The 24154-nt window shown below is 48.6% G+C and overlaps 1 protein-coding gene across 5 annotated transcripts in view; it reads left to right on the top strand.

The window, feature by feature from the left end:
• Nucleotides 1–24154, top strand: part of CLU (clusterin) — an 87678-nt gene that overhangs the window by 39036 nt on the left and 24488 nt on the right. For 2 of the 5 annotated variants that reach the window (XM_063915010.1, XM_063915011.1), the window contains exon 1: nucleotides 23929–23989. The exons of 1 other annotated variant lie outside the window; for it this stretch is intronic. In XM_063915010.1, the coding sequence (XP_063771080.1) occupies nucleotides 23944–23989 (46 nt within the window). In that variant the 5' untranslated portion in view covers nucleotides 23929–23943. Of the gene's footprint in view, nucleotides 1–4275; nucleotides 4358–19840; nucleotides 19947–23928; nucleotides 23990–24154 lie in introns of those variants that run through there. 2 more of the 5 variants (XM_063915014.1, XM_063915013.1) reach the window with 2 other exon arrangements.

Genomic DNA, 24154 nt, shown 5'->3' with positions numbered 1-24154 from the left:
GAACGGGACGTCGTAGACAAGCAGGCGTCCCTTTCAAAGTGAATGGGAGCGTCTCTGTGCGCTCGGTGGCGTGCCGAGGCGCAGGCGCGCCACTTACCCCCGCCTGCGATGCAACGGCTCCATCTATACAGTTTAGACATGTACTTGCAGCAACTAATTACATACTGTATATACTAATAGTTTTGTTGCATAAAAGCGTCAGTAAGAGGCTTTCGGGCAGCCCTGTGCCCCATCTCCCACATAATGATCTCCCCACAGATTTAAAACAATGAAATATTTATGAAGGCAGTTTAAAGGGACATGGGTGGTCATTCTGAGTTGATCGCTAGCTGCATTTGTTCGCTGTGCAGCGATGAGGCAAAAAAAGTAACTTCTGCGCATGCGTATGCGGCGCATTGCGCACGCGCAATGTACTATTACAACGAACTATGTCGTTTCACACAAGGTCTAGTGAAGCTTTTCAGTCGCACTGCTGGCCGCAGAGTGATTGACAGGAAGAGGGCGTTTCTGGGTGTCAACTGACCGTTTTCAGGGAGTGTTCGAAAAAAAGGCAGGCGTGCCAGGAAAAACGCAGGCGCGGCTGGGCTAATGCTGGGCGGGTTCGTGACGTCAAAACAGGAACTGAACAGTCTGAAGTGATCGCAAGCGCTGAGTAGGTCTGGAGCTTCTCTGAAACTGCACAAAAAAACTTTTCCGCCGCTCTGCGATCCTCTCGTTCGCACTTCTGCTAAGCTAAAATACACTCCCAGTGGGAGGCGGCATAGCATTTGCACGGCTGCTAAAAACTGCTAGCGAGTGGACAACTCGGAATGACCACCATGGTGATGAGAGGCATCGTCACACCAAGGATATCTGAAAGAGCTGCTGGGTTTCGCTGCTGGACCCACTGTGTTCTGCCATCACTGCTGCGGCCAACTCTGGTCCTCCTATGGTGATCTCTGCTGCCTCCTTAGTGATAACGTCAAGGGAAACAACCGAGCAAGTGCCAGTGCCAGCAGTGGGAATACCAGTACGTTTCCTGGAGCTACCAACCTGCGGATCATAACAATCCACTAAGAAAAAACATTTATTTTTTATTTTTAGACATGTTCCTGACATCTGCTGGTTAATGCATGAATGCCTATCAGTATGTACTTAGAGCCCATGACTGTTATTGCATGCTGGCACTTGTAGAAGAACAAGTCACACGGTCGCCCGAGCATATTAGCACTCAGAGCCGGCCCTAACCAATATGATGCCCTAGGCAAGATTTTGGCTGGTGCCCCCTAGCACCACCGCTGGTTCTGCCTCTGACCTTGCACCTCTTTCCCAGCACCATCACCCCTCACCCATAGCAGTCCTTGTACCCCCTATATTTTAAATAGGAACAGTTCGCACATTTGACGCACAGCCCAAAAAGGGGCATCTTCTTGCTGGGAAAGGGCATGGCCACACAACAGTACCCCCAATTCCAATTACGCCACACATTACTGCATCTTTATTCACATTTTATCTTGCGATAGTGTCCATAATTCATATTACATCCCACAGTAGTATCACTTTACCTTATAAACTTTACTCCTCACAGTAGAGCCCCTTATTCACATTACATCACACTGAATTTCTCCTTATTCACATTACACCACACCTTATTGCTCTTTATACACATTAGATGACACAGTAGTGCCCTTTCTATATGCAACACCACGTAGTAGAGCACCTTATACACATAATGCCACACATTATTAATGCATTTATACACAATTCCACACAGTAATGCCCCTTACACATATGAGACACTTTAATGTCCTTATAAACATAATGCACCTTACACATTATGACAACCTTTATTAATGCCCTTTTATACATAATGTCCCTTACACATATGTCGCACATTATTAATGCCCTTATACACATAATGACACACATAGTGCCCCCTACACATTTGCTGTACATTATTAGTGCACCTATACACATAATGACACACATACAGTAGTACCCTGTTACACATATGTCGCACATTATTAATGCCCTTATACACATAATGACACACATAGTGGCCCTTTACACATATGTTGCACATTATTAATGCATTTTTACATGACACACATAATGCTCCTTATACATATACCGAACACTACTGCACAACCAACCCACTCACATGCACACAGCACTCATACTGCCACTAACACTGTGACCTCTGCCTCTGCTTGGATACAGATGTGTCCTCACAAATCTTTCATCAATGCTAACGTCGGGCACTTTTTTTTTTTAAATGAAAATGCATCTTATTTGCATTGCAATGTGGCTAGGATGCACAAGCAGCTTCTGCTGATTAAACTGATATACAGCATGCATATATACTGTGTGAGACTGGCTGTATCTGCATATGAAATGCTACACACAGAATATAGGCATGCCGCATATCGGCCCTCATTCCGAGTTGTTCGCTCGGTATTTTTCATCGCATCGCAATGAAAATCCGCTTAGTACGCATGCGCAATGTTCGCACTGCGACTGCGCCAAGTAACTTTGCTATGAAGAAAGTAATTTTACTCACGGCTTTTTCATCGCTCCGGCGATCGTAATGTGATTGACAGGAAATGGGTGTTACTGGGCGGAAACACGGCGTTTTAGGGGCGTGTGGCTGAAAACGCTACCGTTTCCGGAAAAAACGCAGGAGTGGCCGGAGAAACGGTGGGAGTGCCTGGGCGAACGCTGGGTGTGTTTGTGACGTCAACCAGGAACGACAATCACTGAACTGATCGCACAGGCAGAGTAAGTCTGAAGCTACTCTAAAACTGCTACGAGGTTTGTGATCGCAATATTGCGATTACTTCGGTCGCACTTTTAAGAAGCTAAGATACACTCCCAGTAGGCGGCGGCTTAGCGTGTGTAACTCTGCTACATTCGCATTGCGACCGATCAACTCGGAATGAGGGCCATCATTTTAATCAGCAGAAGCTGATGATGCCCCTAGGCATATCAAATGCCCTAGGCAATTGCCTAGTTTGCCTATGCCTATGGCCGGCTCTGTTAGCACTTGTAGTGCCACAAGTGCGCACTCAGTGGCATATTAGCAATTGGTGCAGGGTGCGCAGTACACACGGGATCACAAGTCGTGGGGCCCCCGGAGTCGTATACCCTGTACCCACTATATGCATGAAGAGAACAAGTAAATTAGAAGATCCACCGTCAGTGGGGCTTATGGCTCAGTGATCAGCTCTCTCCAACTGTCACTCCACTTATCTCTTTGTATGCAATGATTTACAGACAGCAGGTAGGGGATTTGAAAGGGTTGTCAGGTTCCGGGGCTCCGCCCCTCTCCTTGCGGTCCCTCACCTTGCAGCCCCCCATGCGCGTCCTACTAAATCTGAAACGAGTGCTCCTATTATTCCACGGATGACCTCTAGTGCCCCTATCACAATGTGAATGACCTGCAGTGTGCTCATTGTGACCTGTAGTTGCCTTGTAATGTAAGAAACAAACTACAGTATAGTGACCCCTTTTTTAGTAAAATAATTATCTGATATTAAAAAAAATAAATGCCTCATAATTAATTTAAATAAAAGCCATCCTGAATATTTAATTATTTAATACTCATTGATAAAATCTATCTTTTCTTGATCCAATATGTGATTAAAAAAAAACCCTGATTTACACAGCAGATCGCTCACGAGGGGTACCCAGTGCCATACGAGTTAATATTATTTATTTCTTAGTGTTAGCCAATTAACCGTGCAGTGTTTGCAGGCTGCATCGTATACCCAGCCGCTGATGCATCACTGAGCCTGCCTGAGGTCACCATTGACCAGCGGCAATGTGTGATGGGAAGTTCATGTAGGGCACCACATTGTTAACTATAAATGACTGTTTTCATCCAGACAGCTAATTGCCACATAGCAGCAGGGAACCAGGTCACCCGCTGTTACACAACTCTGTCTGTTCTGCATTAAGTGTGTTCCTCTCTCCTCAGAGACTGGCCAGAGGCTAGGACATACGCTCATTGGGGTAAATTTACTAAGATGGGAGTTCTCAGGGGCGGAAGTCCGGGAGGCAGCGGAGTCGGCTGCCGCCGGGCTCCTGACCCGCAGAGGGCGCCTCGCAGTGGCGCCTCTGACATTACACAGATTGACGTGCGGACGAGCGCCCGCATGTCAATCTGATGTCTCCCTCCCTGCTGTGTTGGAGGGACATGGAGCGCATCGCGCGTCTCCTGTGTCCCTCCCTGGCTCTCTCCCGGCCGGTCTAAGGAAGTGCCATTCGTGAGCTCTGATTGGCTCACGAACCGGCACTTCCTGTATTAGACCGGTCGGGGGAGAGAGCCAGGGAGGGACACAGGAGACGCGCGATGCGCTCCATGTCCCTCCAACACAAGGTGGGAGCAGGCACTGGGGGCATATACCTGGTACTGGGGGGCATATACCTGGCACTGGGGGGGGAGGAGACCTGGCACTGGGGGGCATATACATGGCACTTGGGGGCATATACCTGGCACTGGGGGGGAAGACCTGGCACTGGGGGGCATATACCTGGCACTGTGGGGTATATACCTGGCACTGTGGGGTATATACCTGGCACTGTGGGGCATATACCTGGCACTGGGGGGGGAAGACCTGGCACTGGGGGGCATATACCTGGCACTGGGGGGCATATACCTGGCACTGGGGGGGGGGAGACCTGGCACTGGGGGGCATATACATGGCACTGTGGGGGAAGACCTGGCACTGGGGGGGAAGACCTGGCACTGGGGGGCATATACCTGGCACTGTGGGGCATATACCTGGCACTGGGGGGCATATACCTGGCACTGGGGGGGAAGACCTGGCACTGGGACGGGGGGCATATGTGGCACTGGGGAGGGGGGTATATTTGGCACTGGGGGCATATACCTGGCACTGTGGGGGAAGACCTGGCACTGGGGGGCATATACCTGGCACTGGGGGAGGAGACCTGGCACTGGGGCGGGGGGCATATGTGGCACTGGGGAGGGGGGTATATTTGGCACTGGGGGCATATACCTGGCACAGTGGGGGAAGATCTGGCACTGGGGGCATATGGGGGAAGATCTGGCACTGGGGGCATATACCTGGCACTGGGCGCATATACCTGGCCCTGTGGGGGAATATCTGGCACTGGGGGCATATACCTGGCCCTGTGGGGGAATATCTGGCACTGGGGGCATATACCTGGCACTGGGCGCATATACCTGGCCCTGTGGGGGAATATCTGGCACTGGGGGCATATACCCGGCACTGTGGGGGGAATATCTGGCACTGGGGGCATACACCTGGCACTGTGGGGGAATATCTGGCATTGGGGGCATATGCCTGGCACTGTGGAGAAATATCTGGCACTGGGGGCATATAGCTGGCACTGAGGGGGCATAGGTGGCACTGTGGGGGAGTAGGCACTGAGGGGGCATATGTGGCACTGTGGTGGAATATTTGGCACGGGGGGGAGCAGGCACTGAGGGGGCATATGTGGCACTGGGGGGGTATATTTGGCACTGGGGGCATGTACCTGGCACTGGAGGCATATACCTGACACTGTGGGGGAATATCTGGCACTGGGGGCATATGTGGCACTGGGAGCACGGCCCTAGCAACACGCACTACCCCCTAGCAATGAGCATGACACCCAGTGCATGAACCCCCTGGCAACGAGCATGACACCCTGAGCATGAAACCCCTGGCACCGTGCATGGAACCGCTGGCAACGAGCATGACACCCAGTGCATGAAACCCCTGGCAACGAGCATGACACCCTGAGCATGAAAACCCCTGGCACCGTGCATGGAACCAAGAGCATGAAACCGCTGGCAACGAACATGACACCCAGTGCATGAAACCCCTGGCAACGAGCATGACAACCTGAGCATGAAAACCCCTGGCACCGTGCATGGAACCAAGAGCATGAAACCCCTGGCAACGAGCAGGTAATTTAAAAGTAATTAGAAGCCTTACTGTAGAACTTAATGTATAATGGGCATTACGGTGTGTGGCATAATGTATCACGGACATTGCGGTGTGTGTCATAATGTGTCGGGCATTACGGTGTATGGTATACTATATCGCGGGCATTGTGATATGTGGTATAATGTCTCAGGCTCATTGTGGTGTGTGTTATACTGTGTCAAAGACATTGTATGTGCTATAATGTATCAAGGGCATTGCAGTGTGTAGCATAATGTATAACGGGCATTGTGATTCCTGTCATAATGTGTCACAGGCATTACGGTGTGTGGTATAATGTATCAGGGGCATTGCAGTGTGTAGCATAATGTATAACGGGCATTACGATTCCTGTCATAATGTGTCGGGGGCATTACGGTGTGTGGCATAATGTGTCGGGGGCATTATGGTGTGTTCATATTGTGTCATGTGCATTATTGTGTGTGGCATAATGTCTAAGGGCCACTGCAGTATGTGGCATAATGTATACTGGGCATTACTATAAGGAGGAAAAATTACAAATAATGTAAGGGGCATGAATCAGGATTATGTTTCTTTCCCGTCTGGGCGTGCAGGTTGGAAAACTGGGGTATAACGCAGTCTTTTCCTGCAATGTTACACCCCTTTATGGTAAGCCACGTCCATCCCAACGAAGCCACACACTCTATACTGCCAATTATGGAGGGGGGGGGGGCGAATAATTTTTTGGCTTGGGGGAGAAAAATTTCTAGTTACGTCACTGAACTGACTCATTCCTGTAAGCCGCCACTACAGCGCAAACCCCAGGAGAGTACGCTGGTGCGCGCCTGCTGTGGGAGGTAGGAGAGGAGCTGCTGCTACCGTTGCCCCGCTGCTGTGGGGAAGGGGAGGACGGGATGGATGGACACACGTGCGAGGCGGAGTTTAAGAGCTGGTACCACGCTTGCCTTGGATTACACTTCTTATTGCGCTCTGCCTCTGGTAATTGGGGAGGAGAGAAGAGCCTTCTTTCACTACACAAGGTATCCATCTATGCTCCCTTTCTCCCTGCATAAGTGCACTGCCAGTATACTGTATGTATGTTTGTATATATAGATTGAGGTAGGGGTCTGGCACAGCCACATAATAGACTAATACATTGGGTACCCTCACAGCAAAGTAGTTTAGCAAAATAGAGGTGGTGCGGCACTCCAATGATTTGCACACTGACACCAATTGAAGTAGTGCAACGCTTCAATGCCCGTTTAATGAATCTGCATTTTTGTCATATATACAATGACCCCCATTCTGCCTCATCCCGTCCTCCAGACCTCTGTTACTCCATCTGCCCCCCCCCCCCCCCCCCCATTTGCCAAGTCCTTCTGCCCGCCCGCGACCATCCCTCCCCATCTTCCTCCCATAATTAATTGTCCTCCCGCAGGGAATACATATGTTTTACCGACAGACGGGATGCCGTCTGTCAGCATCCTGACAGCAGCATCCCGTCCGTCAGAATTCTGGCAGGGGGCGTGCGCAATGAAGGCCCTTGCTTGTTGCGCTCGCAACGCAGTGGTCTCGGTGGTTCCCATCCCACTCTATTGGTGTTGTGGACACCCACGAATGGGAATAAGACCTGTGAGACGGTATTCTGGTGTCGGTATCCTGACCGCTAGGAATCCCGACAGCCAGCAAAATGATTGCCTCCCCTCCCGCAGTATCGGTCACATAATAGACTCACTTTCAGCTCCAGGCCCATGTGGACCCCAAACTGGCACTGGTCTGCAGGGATGTATCATTGGCACAAGGTTAAAAATGCAGCCAAACCTCCAAAAATGCAGTTTTCAGAGGTTTGGCGGCTTACTACTTATCCACCAAGCCTAGACCCCAGGGCTTGGATGCGGTGGGCAACACCATCTTTAGATGGGCTTCTATCACATTACCCATTGGACCCCTCCCAGCACCCCCTAGTGGGGCGCATCAGCCCACGCATGCACAGATAGGACTCCGGATCATACACCGGGAAGTTCTACTGTATCATGGCAAAGAATAGCTCTCACCGCAAGAGCTGTCCTTTGGAAATTTCTTCATGCATACGCCATTATGCTTGCAAAGAATGGCAGGATATATATATATATATAAATATATATATAGCCTGCAGGATCAATATTGGTGTGGTGTGTGTGTATGTATATATATATATATATATATATATATATATATATATATATATATATATAAAAAAAATTTTTTGCCTCTATATAGGGGGGCACCTGTATTTATATTGCCTCCGGGCGTCTAGGACGAACTTACGCCACTGGGAGTTCTATTTAAGAAGAGATGTTGCCCATAGCAACCAATCAGATTCTACTTCTCATTTATCTAGCACCTTCTAGAAAATAATACCTGAAATCTAATTGGTTGCTATGGGCAACAACCCATCTTAAATAGAACTCCCATCTTAGTAAATTTACCCCATTGTGCAGATGTTCTGTGTGTTGTACAGAGAACGAGAGCGGGCCTGGTATTGGGGTCCTGTCTACTACATTCAGCTTTCAGACTCTGAGGGGTACATTTACTAAAGCTTCTAAAAATGAAAAGTGCTGATGTTGTTGCCCATAGCAACCAATCAGACTCTGTCTATCATTTTCTAGGATGCAATAGAGAAATGGCAGACAGAATCTGATTGGTTGCTATGGGCAACATCACCACTTTTCATTATTACCTGTTCTCTTCATAAGGTTTATATTCGGGTAGAAACAAAGGTTTAGGGTTTGGGTCAGGGTTAGGTTTTTTTTTTGGGTCAGGGTAAGGTTCAGGGTTTGGGTCAGGGTAAGGTTTAGGGTTTGGGTCAGGGTTAGGTTTAGGGTTTGGGTCGGGTAAGGGTCAGGGTTTGGGTCAGGGTAAGGTTTTGTTAGGTGCCGGGGTCCGCTCGTCGGTGCGGCCCGGCGCCTAGCAACCAGGGACGCCGTACGCGTACAGCCGCCGGCTCCCTGGCAACGCTAGACGCCGGGCGCACTGAGCCGCACGGACCCTAGCAACGGGGACGCCACTGGCGGACCGCGTTCCCCGTTGCTGGGTCCAGTTAAAATGATTGTGCACCTGTTTCCTGGCCGTGCAGCAAGGCAGCTGCACGGCATTTATGTAATCAGCCCTGTCAGCAGCTGATTGGAGGACCCCTGTTTATATGCACTCCCAGGGCTTCTCACAGACGCCGGTAATAGCTTCCTGCATGCTGTCCTTGTTTGCTGAGAGTCTGTTTCCAGTCTTGCTGTATCCGGTCGTTCCAGTCTTCAGTAGTCCTGTACTCGGAAGTTGTCATCTTGTTCCTGGAGTCCTGACTGATCACCGTATAACATCCAGTGGTGTTCGTGAGTCGCGGCTTTGCCGTGTGTTGCGGCTTGGCCGCTTACCATTTATTATTTGTGTTTTGGAGCATTTTGCGGAGGGTTCCGCTTCCACAGGTCCACTCTAGTATCCGGTGGTGCTGGGTAGGAGTATTGGACAAGTGGATTTTTGGTTGTCCTTTTCCCTGGCGGTTTTTCCGTACATACTTCAGGTCTTTGCTAGTTAGCTTGTTGCCCCTGGCCTGTTGTCAGTTAGAGGTCCTCTTGTTATCATCCTGCCTCGGATTTCCCTTTGTCTCTCATTAAGACCGGGGGGCACCGGAGTTGGGCAGACATAATCCGCCCTTCAAACGTGGCTGCCATGGGCTCAAGAAACCATAGTCTCGCAAGGGATCTCCGATAGCACGGGTGAGACAATAGAGTTAGGGCGCCAGGGGCAACTAGTCTTTCCTGCTCCCGTTACCAGCATTCCATTCCAGCGCTCTGGTCATTGTCATAAGATCTCCTCTGGTCAGGAGTGCTGGAATCATAACATTATTACCGGCCACACCAAAACTTTAAATTAAACGGGGTTTAATTTTTTTTCTCATTCAGTTTTGTAAGAGTTTATCGTCCTCATGAATCCAACAGGTTTAGGGCCAAATCCTGGTCAGCTCTTAGTCAGCCAGATTCAAAAACTTACTCAGATGGTTCAGGATCTTTCCCTTCGGGTGAAGTCGCAGGAAGATCTTTTGCGAACTTCCCCAAGGGTAGTCCCTGAACCAAAGATGCATTTGCCTGACCGTTTTTCTGGTGATAGGAAAGAGTTTTTTAATTTTAAAGAATCCTGTAAACTTTATTTTCGTTTAAGACCGATCTCCTCGGGTACTGAATCTCAGCGGGTTGGGATTATTATTTCTTTGCTCCAGGGGGATCCTCAGACCTGGGCATTTGGTTTGAAAGCAGAGGATCCGGCCTTGTTGTCAGTAGACGCCTTTTTTGGGTCTTTAGGGCTATTGTATGATGACCCTGATAGAGAGGCATCCGCTGAAGGTCAGTTGCGCGCTCTTAGACAGGGTAGGAATCCTGCAGAGGTTTATTGTACGGAGTTTCGCCGTTGGTCGAACGACTGTGGCTGGAATGACCCAGCCCTGCGCAGTCAGTTTCGCCTCGGCTTATCAGAGTCTATAAAAGACAGTCTCCTTCAGTATCCCGCTCCTGAGACTCTCGATAAACTCATGGAGCTTTCTATTAAGATTGATCGTCGTCTCAGAGAGCGGAGGGCTGAAAAAGGAGCTACTGTCAGGTCAACTCCATGTGTATATTCCATTCCTGAGGACGTAGAGGAGCCCATGCAGATGGGTCTCTCCCGGCTGTCTCCTGAAGAAAGAGCCAGAAGGCAAAACTCTGGTCTTTGTTTGTACTGTGGGGGTAAGGGACATTTTGCTCGTAATTGTCCGAACAAGTCGGGAAACGCCCTGACCAGGTGAATTGTGAGGGGGTTCACCTAGGTCTGCAGCTTATCTCCTCGAATAACTCCCTTTTAGTCCCAGCTAAAGTTTCCTTTGGCAGCCTCAGTTCTTCGGTGTCGGCTTTTGTTGACAGTGGAGCTGCAGGAAACTTTATGGATTTAACTTGGGCTAAGGCCTTAGGCATTCCTCAGTTATCTTTGGGTAGGTGTGTCACCATGCATGGCTTAGATGGGAGTCCACTGTCCAATGGGGTTATTTCCCTCTGTACACCCCCTGTACTACTTACGGTAGGAGCTCTTCATTCTGAAAAAATCGAGTTCTTCCTTACCCATTGCCCAGCAGTTCCAGTGGTTCTGGGTCACCCTTGGCTGGCCTTTCATAATCCCACCATTGATTGGCGGTCGGGGGAGATTTCACAATGGGGTACCTTCTGTGATAAGGAATGTATTACGTTTCCAGTCAGAATAGCAGCTGCCATTCCTGAACTCATTCCCGTGGAATACCAAGAGTTTGCTGATGTGTTCTCCAAGGGCAATGCAGACATTCTGCCTCCACATCGGCCTTATGATTGTGCTATTGAGCTAATTCCTGGTGCCGCATTGCCAAAGGGAAGGTTATATGCTTTATCCGGGCCAGAAACTGCGGCCATGAATGATTATGTTAAGGAGAGCCTAGGGAAAGGATTTATTAGGCCATCAAAATCTCCTTTAAGTGCAGGCTTCTTCTTTGTGGAGAAAAAGGATGGCTCGCTTAGACCTTGCATTGACTTTAGAGCCCTGAATAAAATCTCAGTTAAAAATACTTATCCTCTGCCGCTGATTTCTGTCCTCTTTGATCAGCTGCGTTCGGCTGTGATTTTTTCTAAAATTGACCTAAGAGGAGCGTATAACCTCATCCGAATCAAGTCTGGAGATGAGTGGAAGACGGCCTTCAGTACTCAGTCGGGTCACAACGAGTACCTGGTGATGCCGTTCGGCTTGTCTAACGCTCCAGCAGTTTTCCAGGACCTCATTAACGACGTGCTCCGTGACTTCCTAGGGAAATTCGTGGTCGTTTACTTAGACGACATCCTGATTTATTCTGACTCAATTGAACAACATGTTACCCAGGTGCGTCAGGTTCTTCAAAAGTTACGTGAGAATCATCTATATGCCAAGCTGGAGAAATGTGAGTTTCATGTCACGGAAGTATCTTTTTTAGGGTACATTATTTCCCCTCGGGGATTTTTCATGGAACCTAAGAAGCTCCAGGCCATCCTTAGTTGGGCACAACCCACCAATTTAAAAGCAATTCAGCGCTTTTTAGGGTTTGCGAATTATTATAGGAGGTTCATTCATTCTTTTTCCGACCTGGTTGCTCCCATTGTGGCTCTGACAAAGAAAGGAGCGGATCCTACCAACTGGTCGCGTGAAGCTGAGTTGTCCTTTCGGGCCCTGAAACAAGCTTTTGCCTCGGCTCCAGTCCTCAGACATCCCAATCCAGAATTGCCCTTCATTGTGGAGGTTGATGCCTCGGAAGTTGGAGTGGGGGCTATCCTATCTCAAAAGGATCCGGAGTCTCTGGAACTACATCCTTGTGCCTTTATGTCCAGGAAATTCTCCACCGCTGAATCCAACTATGACGTTGGTAACCGGGAGTTACTGGCAATAAAATGGGCTTTCGAGGAGTGGAGGCATTGGCTGGAGGGAGCAACACATACTATTACAGTATTGACTGACCATAAAAACCTGCAATACATCGAATCAGCTAAGCGGCTGAATGCCCGGCAGGCTCGTTGGGCTTTATTCTTTACTCGTTTCAAATTTATTATCACTTTCAGGCCAGGTTCCAAGAATACCAAGGCGGATGCCCTGTCACGCAGTTTTCTTCCAGTTCACAATAATAGTCCTGTTACTCCCATACTTCCATCTTCAGTCATTTGGGCAGGCCTCACACAAGATTTATTTACCCAGTTAAAACAGCTTCAACACCAAGCTCCTGGAAATACTCCTGCTGGTCGTCTTTACGTCCCTGAGTTTTTGAGAGCTACTGTTTTGACTGAGTTCCATGATAACAAAGTTTCCGGGCATCCGGGGATCTCTAAGACTTTGGAGTTATTCTCCCGCTCAGTATGGTGGCCTGGTCTTTCTAAAGACGTTAAGGAGTTTGTTTTTTCATGTCAGGTTTGTGCACAGCATAAGGTTCCCCGTTCCTTGCCTATCGGGCAACTTATGCCCTTAAATGTCCCCCTCAGGCCATGGTCTCATATTTCCATGGATTTTGTGGTAGACCTTCCCCTTTCAGCCGGATTCCGAGTCATATGGGTGGTAGTGGACCGTTTTAGCAAGATAGCTCATTTCATTGCTCTTCCCCGACTGCCATCTGCCCAAGGATTGGCAGTTTTGTTTCTCCGCCATGTTTTCAGACTTCATGGGTTGCCCACTGATATTGTTTCTGATCGGGGTCCACAATTCATTGCACAATTCTGGAAGTGTTTTTGTGCTTCATTAAAGATGAAATTGTCATTAACACACGGTTACCACCCCCAATCCAACGGGCAAACCGAGCGAGTTAACCAATCATTGAAACAGTATTTGCGTTTGTACTCAGCTAAACTCCAGAATGATTGGTCCGAGTTTCTTTCATTGGCGGAGTTTGCTTACAATAATTCTTGTCATTCCTCCACTAATGTGTCTCCATTCTTTTCAGTTTTTAGTTTTCACCCCAGAGCTAATTCTTTTTTTCAACATTCCTCAGTTTCCTCGCTAACCTTAACCTCCCATCTCAGAGCCATTTGGAAAAAAGTGCACCTTGCTCTCAGAAAAGCAGCCTTTCGAGAGAAACATTTTTCTGACAGGCTCCGACGTCCTTGCACTTTTAAGGTGGGAGATAGGGTATGGTTGTCGACTCGTAACATTAGACTTCGACAATCCTTGGCTAGATTGGGACCCAAATTTATTGGACCATTTCATATTATTAAAAAAGTCAACCCAGTTGCTTTCCGGTTACGTTTACCAAGATCTCTCCGGATTGGAAATACGTTTCATTGCTCCCTGTTGAAACCATACGTTTCTTCCAGTAGATTTCCTCGGAAGATCTCTCAGGGAAGATCTCCAGTGGATGTGCAGGGACAACAGGAGTTCCTGGTGGAGAAGGTTCTCGATTCCAAATTGTCCCGGGGTAGGCTTTATTTTCTGGTTCACTGGAGAGGCTATGGTCCAGAGGAAAGGTCTTGGGTCCTGGATAAGGATCTTCATGCCCCGAGGCTCAAGAGGGCATTTTTTCGGGAATTTCCTCGGAAGCCTGGCTTTAGGGGTTCCTTGACCCCTCCTCAAGGGGGGGGTACTGTTAGGCGCCGGGGTCAGCTCGTCGGTGCGGCCCGGTGCCTAGCAACCAGGGATGCCGTACGCGTACAGCCGCCGGCTCCCTGGCAACGCTAGACGCCGGGCGCACTGAGCCGCACGGACCCTAGCAACGGGGACGCCACTGGCGGACCGCGTTCCCCGTTGCTGGGTCCAGTTAAAATGATTGTGCACCTGTTTCCTGGCCGTGCAGCAAGGCAGCTGCACGGCATTTATGTAATCAGCCCTGTCAGCAGCTGATTGGAGGACCCCTGTTTATATGCACTCCCAGGGCTTCTCACAGACGCCGGTAATAGCTTCCTGCATGCTGTCCTTGTTTGCTGAGAGTCTGTTTCCAGTCTTGCTGTATCCGGTCGTTCCAGTCTTCAGTAGTCCTATACTCGGAAGTTGTCATCTTGTTCCTGGAGTCCTGACTGATCACTGTATAACATCCAGTGGTGTTCGTGAGTCGCGGCTTTGCCGTGTGTTGCGGCTTGGTCGCTTACCATTTATTATTTGTGTTTTGGAGCATTTTGCGGAGGGTTCCGCTTCCACAGGTCCACTCTGGTATCCGGCGGTGCTGGGTAGGAGTATTGGACAAGTGGATTTTTGGTTGTCCTTTTCCCTGGCGGTTTTTCCGCACATACTTCAGGTCTTTGCTAGTTAGCTTGTTGCCCCTGGCCTGTTGTCAGTTAGAGGTCCTCTTGTTATCATCCTGCCTCGGATTTCCCTTTGTCTCTCATTAAGACCGGGGGGCACCGGAGTTGGGCAGACATAATCCGCCCTTCAAACGTGGCTGCCATGGGCTCAAGAAACCATAGTCTCGCAAGGGATCTCCGATAGCACGGGTGAGACAATAGAGTTAGGGCGCCAGGGGCAACTAGTCTTTCCTGCTCCCGTTACCAGCATTCCATTCCAGCGCTCTGGTCATTGTCATAAGATCTCCTCTGGTCAGGAGTGCTGGAATCATAACAGGTTTACGGTTTGGGTCAGGGTTAGGGCTAGGGTTTGGGTTAGGGTTTGGGTCAGGGTTAGGTTTAGGGTTTGGGTCAGGGTTAGGTTTAGGGTTTGGGTCAGGGTTAGGTCTAAGGTTTAGGGTTTGGGCCGTTAGGTTTAGGGTTTGGGTCATGGTTTGGTCTAGGGTTTGGGTTAGGTTTAGGGTTTGGATTAGGGTTAGGTTTGAGGTTTGTGTCAGGGCTAGGTTTAGGGTTTGGGTCAGGGTTAGGTTTGGGTAAGGTTTAGGGTTTGGGTCAGGGTTAGGTCTAGGGTTAGGTTTAGGGTTTGGGTCATGGTTAGGTTTAGGGTTTGGGTCAGGGTTAGGTTTAGGGTTAGGTTTAGGGTTTGGGTCAGGGTTAGGGTCAGGCTTAGGTATAGGGTTTGGGTCAGGGTTAGGTTTAGGGTTTGGGTTAAGGTTAGGTTTAGGGTTATGATTAGTCTTAGGGTTTGTTTTGGTTTAGGATTAGGCTTCGGGTTAGGCCTAGGGTTAGAGTGTAGTTTAGGTTTAGAATTAAATTTAGGGTTATGATTAAGGTTAGGTTCAGGATTAGGTTTAGAATTTGGGTTAGGGTTATGGTTAGGATTAGGGTTTGGGTTAGGCACACCATATCTAACATGATGGTGTTGGCACTTTAGACATGTTGACCTATGTGTATGTTGATCTACTGGCTGCAATGGGGCCACCTTGCCAGGCAGGGGTCTTGTTAAGTCTTTCTAGTGGGCTGCAGGAGATCCAGAAGCGCTTTTGGGGCCATTTCTTCATTATTCATGCGATGCAAGGGAGACGCGCATGTGCAGTAGCCCACCCAGTGTCCGTAGGTCCGGGAAGGGCTCTCATCGGAATCCATGTTCCAGAGATTTACGTTGATACATCCTAGAAGAAGAATCCTACTTTCTGCTGTGTACTGCATTAACCATTCCTAATATTTGGGGGAAGACCGCGCATCTTCATATATATGCGTTAGATCATTACGTATGTGGTAAGGCCGCACGCCAGCCTGGGATATGAATGATAGGGCTGGGAACTCTTCTTTGTACACATTGCAAGGGACACAGATTATCCGCACGCACCTTTGCATCATGCATTCATAAAAGGGGATGGTATCGGGATCCCGACGCTCGAGATGACGGCAGTCAGTGGGGCTTATTCAGATTTGGATGCAGCCGATGTGTTCGCATGCAGCGGGCGCATCCAAACGGTCTGCCCATAGTGCGTGTGCGTAACCCTTCACCATGCGATCGCTTACCGGAAAGGATGCGATCGCATGATGATTGACAGGCGACGGTCGTCTGGGGGAGGCGACGCGGCGTTGGGAGGAATCGGGAAATGCAGACGTGCCGTGGCTATTTTCGGGGCCGGCCTATAACGTTGCCTGCATTTCCTGCCTATGGAAGCATGGCGGCGACGCGCCTGCCTACACAACCAGGCTGCGCAGGAAGTGGTCGACCTCTATTCGATGCGTTCTCAGTTAGATTTGTGAATTCATCACGGGGCAGCACCACACATGCTGGACGGACCCCGGTATGTGAGTAGATGGATGCAGATTTTGCTGCGGGTGTAAAATCTCTGTCCATCTCTGAATAACCCCCAGAATACCAACAGTGGCTTCCCGATGCTCAGGATGCTGATGCCTACTAGTTAAGAATGCTACCCCTCATCCCTGACCTTCCTAACCCTCCGTACCCACATCCTGACCCTAACCTTCCCTCCTCGCAGCATAAACCTACCCCCCTCCATCCCTGCAGCCTAAACCTAACCCTCCCCCCCTGCAGCCTAACTCTAACCCTCCTCGGTGCTGCCTAACCCTAACCCTCCCTCCCTGCAGCCTAACCCTAACCCTCCCCCCCTGCAGCCTAACCCCCCCCCCCTGCAGCCTAACCCTGCCTCCCCGCAGCCTAACTCTAACCCTCCTCGGTGCTGCCTAACCCTAACCCTCCCTCCCTGCAGCCTAACCCTAACCCTCCTTGGTGCTGCCTAACCCTAACCCTCCCTCCCTGCTAGCGCCTGACCCTAATCTCCCATCCTCACAGTCTAAACCTAACCCTCCCTCCCTGCAGCCTAACCCTTCCTCCCCACAGCCTAACCCTCCTCGGTGCTGCCTAACCCTAACCCTCCCCCCCCCTGCAGCCTGACCCTCCCTCCCCGCAGCCTAACCCTCCTTGGTGCTGTCTAACCCTAACCTTCCCTCCTCGCAGCCTAACCCCCCTCCATCCCTGCAGCCTAACCCTAACCTCCCTCCATCCCTGCAGCCTAAACCGAACCCTCCCTTCCTGCAGCCTAACCCTCCTCGGTGTTGCCTAACCCTAACGCTCCCTCCCTCCTAGTGCCTGACCCTAACCTCCCATCCTCACGGCCTAAACCTAACCCCCCCTCCCCACAACCTAAACCTAACCCTCCCCCCCGCTGCAGCCTAACCCTCCCTCCCCACAGCCTAACCCTAACCCTCCTCGGTGCTGCCTAACCCTAACCCTCCATCCCTCCTAGTGCCTGACCCTAACCTCCCATCCTCACAGCCTAAACCTAACCCCCCTCACTGCAACCTAAACCTACGCCCCCCCCCCCTCTCCCCGGGCTACCAGGGGGGTATATAACAATAACCATTGGTGGGCAGTAGGAAAATACACTGTAAACAAACCATTGGTGGGCAGTTTGCCCTTCACATACTAAAAATCAAAGGAATCCGGTCCAACTTGTCTGTGCTGCCGTCTGATACTGCTGCCGAGTCCTCGTAGTAGCCTCAGAGACCTGTAGTTCAGACAAATCTGACACGGGAGTGCGCATTGGATCGGAAGAGCCATCCGATGTGACACTTTTCTTCAGATGTGACGGTCAGATGCGTTGAAATCTGAAGAAAACTGCCCAAATCTGACTAGTGAATGGGGGCCTTAAGCCTAGCCCTCCCTCCCGCGCAGCCTAACCCTAACCCTCCTTCCCCACAGCCTAAGCCTATAGGCTGCCGAGATCATGAACGCCAGGGTCCTGACCGGATCACCATAAAAGATATTTGCACTTTCTGTTCTCGGCTCTCTACAATGGAAATGAGGCGCAGGTGCCAGATGCCGGTAAATCAGCATTTGAGCATGTGCGCGCGGCTTGCTGGCTCTCTGTGAGCACGCACAGTGCAAATTGACCTAAATGGTGCCACATAAACAGGAATAAGTCCCACTCGAGTCCCTGCACTTGCCACTTGAAGGGGCCCAGACCATGCACTCTCTAATTGTTAGGCAAACCTCTGTAGTGGCTGGCCACACCCCCTCTGGAGACTGGCCACACCCCTAAACATGGGCCCCTACCAATGCATTCCCCCGGTGGGCCCTTCATGCAGTGGCGGATGTTGCCACGGGCAAGCAGGACTTTTGCCTGGGGCGCTGACTTCCGGAGGGCACAGGGCGCCACACCAGGGCAAGATCCGCTGCTGCTGTGCCCCCCTGCTGCCCGCTGTGAAGGGAAACTAGACGCGTACGCGTCTAGTTTCCCTTCGTGGAGAGGACCTTTGCTGTGCGGTGCACGATGACGTCATCGCGCACCGCACATCATCTCAGTCTGTACAGGGGGCGTAAATGACCACGCCCCCTGTACAAAGCCACGCCCCCTATTGCCGCCCGGGCTGCACAGAGCCCCAGAACCGGCCCTGCCTTCATGCCCCAGTCCGACACTGTTTCCAGCCATCAGACATATGGGGACCACAGTATTTTGCAAAAGGTGAACACAGAAAATGAACAGAGTAATCTCAATAAAAATATGTCTCTGTGTAATAAGAGTATGGCCCTCATTCCGAGTTGTTCGCTCGCTAGCTGCTTTTAGCAGCATTGCACGCGCTAGGCCGCCGCCCTCTGGGAGTGTATCTTAGCTCAGCAGAAGTGCGAACGAAAGGTTAGCAGAACTGCTACTAAATAATTCTTAGCAGTTTCTGAGTAGCTCCGGACCTACTCCTAGACTGCGTTCAGCTCAGTCCGTTTAGTTCCTGGTTTGACGTCAGAAAACACGCCCTGCGTTCGGCAAGCCACTCCCCCGTTTCTCCAGCCACTCCTGCATTTTTACCTGACACGCCTGCGTTTTTTCAGCACACTCCCTGAAAACGCCAGTTTCCGCCCAGAAACGCCCCTTTCCTGTCAATCACACTACGATCACTCGAGCGATGAAAAACGTCGCTCGACCTTGTGTAACTCTACTAAGTTTTGTGTGAAAGTATTTAGCGCATGTGCGCTGCGTACCATGCGCATTTTTGCCATTTTTTCATCTGACCGCTGCGCTGCGAAAAACGGCAGCGAACGATCAACTCGGAATGACCACCATTATCCATAAACTTTTCTCTTTACTAATATTTTGGCCTATTGTCTAATTACTGTGTATAACATTGTAAACGTGTTCAAGTAACAATTACAGATGACGCAGTAAGTGCTTGCCTCATGAAATCAATATTTCCGTATTAGCGTTTGCCGGCGGCTTCGCTCGGGTGGATGTCTGTCACGGCTCAATGGAACTCATTTTACTAAGACAGTAGTGCCATTTAATATTATGTATATGTTATATTGTACACATTTCTTTGCGAGCCATCTTTGCAGTTTTTCCTTTTTTTTTCCCATCTCCGTGGTCCTTAAACAGCCCGTAGAAGTATATTTCTCAAAGAATTGCTATGTACAGACACAACCCTTCCAGTTTTATTATATGTACAGATAATGGGATTTTTGTGAGAACTGCAGAGAAAGTCCTGTCTGTGTGCGCCCACTAGTGGAGACATGGGGGCAGTGCAGCCCTGCAGGACCAGCAGAGGGATGCACTCACTCTTCCAGAATACTCTGCATGCAGTCTACTGGTGCATTCCTCCCTGATGACTCAGGATCTCTCTATATAAATATCATAAGCATCTCGGGACTTGCTGCATAGACCTCTGCCTGCCAGGATCTCAGGCTCTACGCATTAGACAGCCAGTCATCTTCCAGGTAAGGGCTACACAGAGCCTCATGATACTAATACCCCCATTAACCCCCACATGGCCAGCCTTTATTTCTATCATGGGGCAAATGCAGCCTGCTTATTTATTAAAGGGCCACCCATGTGCCCAGCACCTGACAGTACAAGGTAGCGACTTGCGGGGACAGGTATCTGCAGGAAAAGATTAGGAGAATTCAGTGGCCGAAAAACAGATATTTTTTTTTTAAAGACCTAATTATTATTATTATTATTATTATTATTATTATTATTATTATTGTTATTATTCTGCAGAAAAGCACATTTAACTTTGCCATACAGTACTTACAGTGGTGACTTATCTACAGCGCAACATCATGTGATACAGTTACGGCTCAGTGTGTGTCAATAAAACATACATACAGCATAACATGTGTGCATATACTGTATACTGTAATGTGTAATTGTATCACCTCATTGTTATAGCTTTGGGTCTGAGGAGAATCTGGCTATTGTCAGACAAGCAGTTTTTTTTTTAAATAACAGGTAATTAAAAAAATATATAAATATTGCTTAGTGGGACTTTAACTATTTGCTGCCAGGTAAGAATTATATAAATAGTGCAATTAATCCAATATTTGTCTGTGTGATTATACGTAGTTCTTTGTGTCAGCTGTACAAGGCGCGGTGACACTCATAGGCAAATGCAGGGGGGGGGGGGGGGGGGTTCCAGTTGCCCAGAAACCCCCCTTCTCTTGGCAGGTGGCTCAAATTATGACAATAGCAGTGGTATTTAATACAATGACAAGAACTGCCACCACATCATACAGTTTAGGGGACAGAGCAGAGCTGCTGCACATGCCAAGTAGTAGTAGCCTCTTCTACAAAGTTTGCTGTGTGTAGTTCTGAGTCCTCAATCCGTGCACTGGACCAGGGAGCAGCTACCAGGAAGAGAAGACAGGAGCCTTACCATGAGGTGGGAGAATGTGTGCTTAGAAAGTACAGTACTGGTTCTATTATGTTTGTGTATTTATTTATTATGGCATGTTGAACCTTTTCCTGACCACTTATCTTATTTATATTATTTAAATACGTTTGATACAGCCTATACTATAGACCATCTGTAGTGTTAGATATTAATACTGTATTCCATACAGTATGCAGAGTATAAAAATGTTTACATTAAAGTCCAGGGTCGTTACTAGCTTTTTCTTCCGCTCTCCCAGACTCCGACACATTTGGAAACCCCCCTCTAGAAATCCTGCGTTTGCCACTGACACTGGAGGGTTTGGGTCCTAGGTGTAGTGGTTCATTTACAGATAGGAAACATGTGGGACTCAGGAAGGAAGTTGACCTTAAACACTTCTGACACCTTTAAACAATAAAAACTATAATGACGAAATAAGTGCCTGCTGTGTGACCCTGAACATGTCCTGCGTATGTGCAGTGTAACATTAATGACTATGAAATGACTACAGTACAGTGTAATAATGTCCTGCTCCAGTTTTCTTACTTTTTATCAGTACTGTGGCCTGAGTTCATTAATTGCTGTTATATATTATGCATCCATTAGGTTACAAAGCTTGTACTGTAAATAGGGGAAGCCAGACAGATGCTGAGGATTGTATAATGCTGGAATGCCTGCCCTTTGTAACAATTTCAAGTCTTTTGATATAATGCATAGGTTCTCAAACTCGGTCCTCAGGACCCCACACAGTGCATGGTCTGCAGGTCTCCTCACAGAATCGCAAGTGAAATAATTTGCTCCACCTGTGAACCTTTTACATTGTGTCAGTGAGTAATAATACACCTGTGCACCTGCTGGGTTACCTGCAAAACATGCACTGTGTGGGGTCCTGAGGACCGAGATTGAGAACCTGTGATATAATGTGTTGCACCAACTGTTTCAATAAACTCAGGTTTATAATAGTTGTACAAGGAGATGCTACATAAACACATGCCTGCTAAGTAACACCTTACATGGTATGACGTTACACATGCATAATGCAAGAATGGAAACTACCTACAATAAAATATTTGTTTGAAAAATATATATATTTTTTAGTAACCTGTGCTATATTAACCACTTCAGTGCTAAGGATGAGTGGGTCTTATCCTCAGCATATACCTAATAAGTGTTGGGGACTAGTCCCGCTTGTCCTCAGCACTACAGGAATTGAAATAACCATGTCCCCCACCAGTAGTTTGAGGAGAAGGTGGCAGAATGATAATGTCGCACTGGTGCAGGAGTGGGGCTGATACCCCTGCACTACAGAAAATAGGGCAAACCCACGGGTGTAAGATATCTATCTCTCCTATACTGGCAGCTAAAAACTCAGTGGTACTGTACCCTTGTTAGAAAATTAGGTTCTTCCCTTTCAAACTATTTGTGCCCACATAGTAGTTATTACCTGGTGCTTAGTGTGATCAAGCAGACAATTTGTCCTACATTACATAAATCTTTATGAAATCCAGGGATGTTGGAGGATCTCCCCACTCTGCCTCATCCCATCCTGGCTTCAATAAACACAGTCATTCCTGTGTGTCCCCTGTAAAATGATGGGTCCCCTAAATGGTTGCTGTCTGGTGATCACCTGTGATTATCACCAGACAGTCTCACGCTGCACTGCAGGATACTACAGTAGTAGAACCAGGGGATTATGGGGTGCACTTAAAACACCCCAGTTTTCCAATTCTGACACCTACACACCTAGGGGGACCCAAATTTCGGTGAGGGGTTTCCAATTCCAAATAATAAGTCCCCTTAGTAGTAATTGGTGATAACCAGAAATGAACACCCTTTATTACAGAAAGGGTAAATACGCCTAGAGACTGGAGGGAGGGGAGGTGTGTATGTGTGTGTGTGTGGGGGGGGGGGGGGGGGGGGAATTACAAGACCTTCCCCATCCTGGCTCAATAAATAAGCAGTGCCAGTTCTAGGGACAGTGTGGCACTGCTTTCAGTGTGCAGTCGCCTCTACAAAACTTACCCACTATTGCGGAAGCGTAGCACCGCCAAAGCAGAGCACCAAAGTAGCATAGCACCACCAAAGCAGAGACGCCTCGCCGTGGCTGGTGGCTTACCATATGTTTGCAAATGTATGTAACTGAGATCTCTGCATTACTGTGATCATGTAGGAGGCATGTCTCTTTTGCTGGCCTACTGCAGTGTGCTGGGGGAATCTGTATTTTCTTAACTCTTCCCTTACATGCACCTGTGCTGGGCCCAGCTATTTTTCTAATTGTGTGGTTTATAAACTACCCTTAAAGACTGTAACAGAACAGTTTCCATGGCTGCTTTCCCGTAAAATAGCTTTAGCATAAAATATCTTTCAGACACTGGACCTCACTTGTTCACCGGACAGTGCTACAAAATATTGATGGTGTTGCTAATATGTATTTGATTGTTATTACATTGTTACTACAATAAGAAAGATCCCTTGTAGTACTATAACTATCCCTTTTGCAAAATGAATTATATTATTATTATCAATAATAATAATAATAATAATAAAAAAAATAATAATACTCCAGGAATAATGAAAGAACACCAGGCTGGGTGACAGATACAGCAAATCATTATCGGTACACTGACTGTACTAGAAATAACTAAAGCTGCGTTCCAAGGTCAGCGCTGGCCTCAGGGAGAACAGATGAGGATGGAATCCGGTCCCAGTCAGGGAAGGAGGGGTGGGGGGGGGGGTGTTATTATTTTAGTGGGAAGATTTCACAATAGAGAATCTAAACACTTGGAAAACAGTGCCTCATGTACAGCCCCCCACCCTCGTCCACGCAGAATAGCGTTGCTGCCAACCATTTATGTATTGTGAGAGACGGAGCCCCTCGGGCGCTAATGACCGAGCATTACTGACATTTTCCATGGTTATTACAGTAAGATTATTGCATAAGTCCCCTGCTTCTGGGAAGCTGTTACGTAACATCTGTCTTCACAAGCTGTGACATTTATTTGGCCAGGCGGGTGTGTAACTGTTATGCAGCACTTAGCATTAAACCGGACTAGAAAAACAAGATGTCCATTTCCAGTAGGATGTGCCTTCCTCTAACAGCTTCCGGCCGTAAGTAAATATTAGTATTGTGATTGAGCAGCCGGAGGTGCGGCCTCATCGCCTGTCCAGGGATTTGTCACCCTCGGCTTGCTCTGTACAATAATCACAATACTTGAGCCGGATATTTTGATGGCATCTCCTTTTTAAGGGATTTAAATAGGATCATGGGTTAAT

Source organism: Pseudophryne corroboree, chromosome 4 (assembly GCF_028390025.1).
Source record: "Pseudophryne corroboree isolate aPseCor3 chromosome 4, aPseCor3.hap2, whole genome shotgun sequence".
Taxonomy (NCBI): Eukaryota; Metazoa; Chordata; class Amphibia; order Anura; family Myobatrachidae; genus Pseudophryne; species Pseudophryne corroboree.
This window is presented reverse-complemented; position numbering and strand designations above follow the sequence as displayed.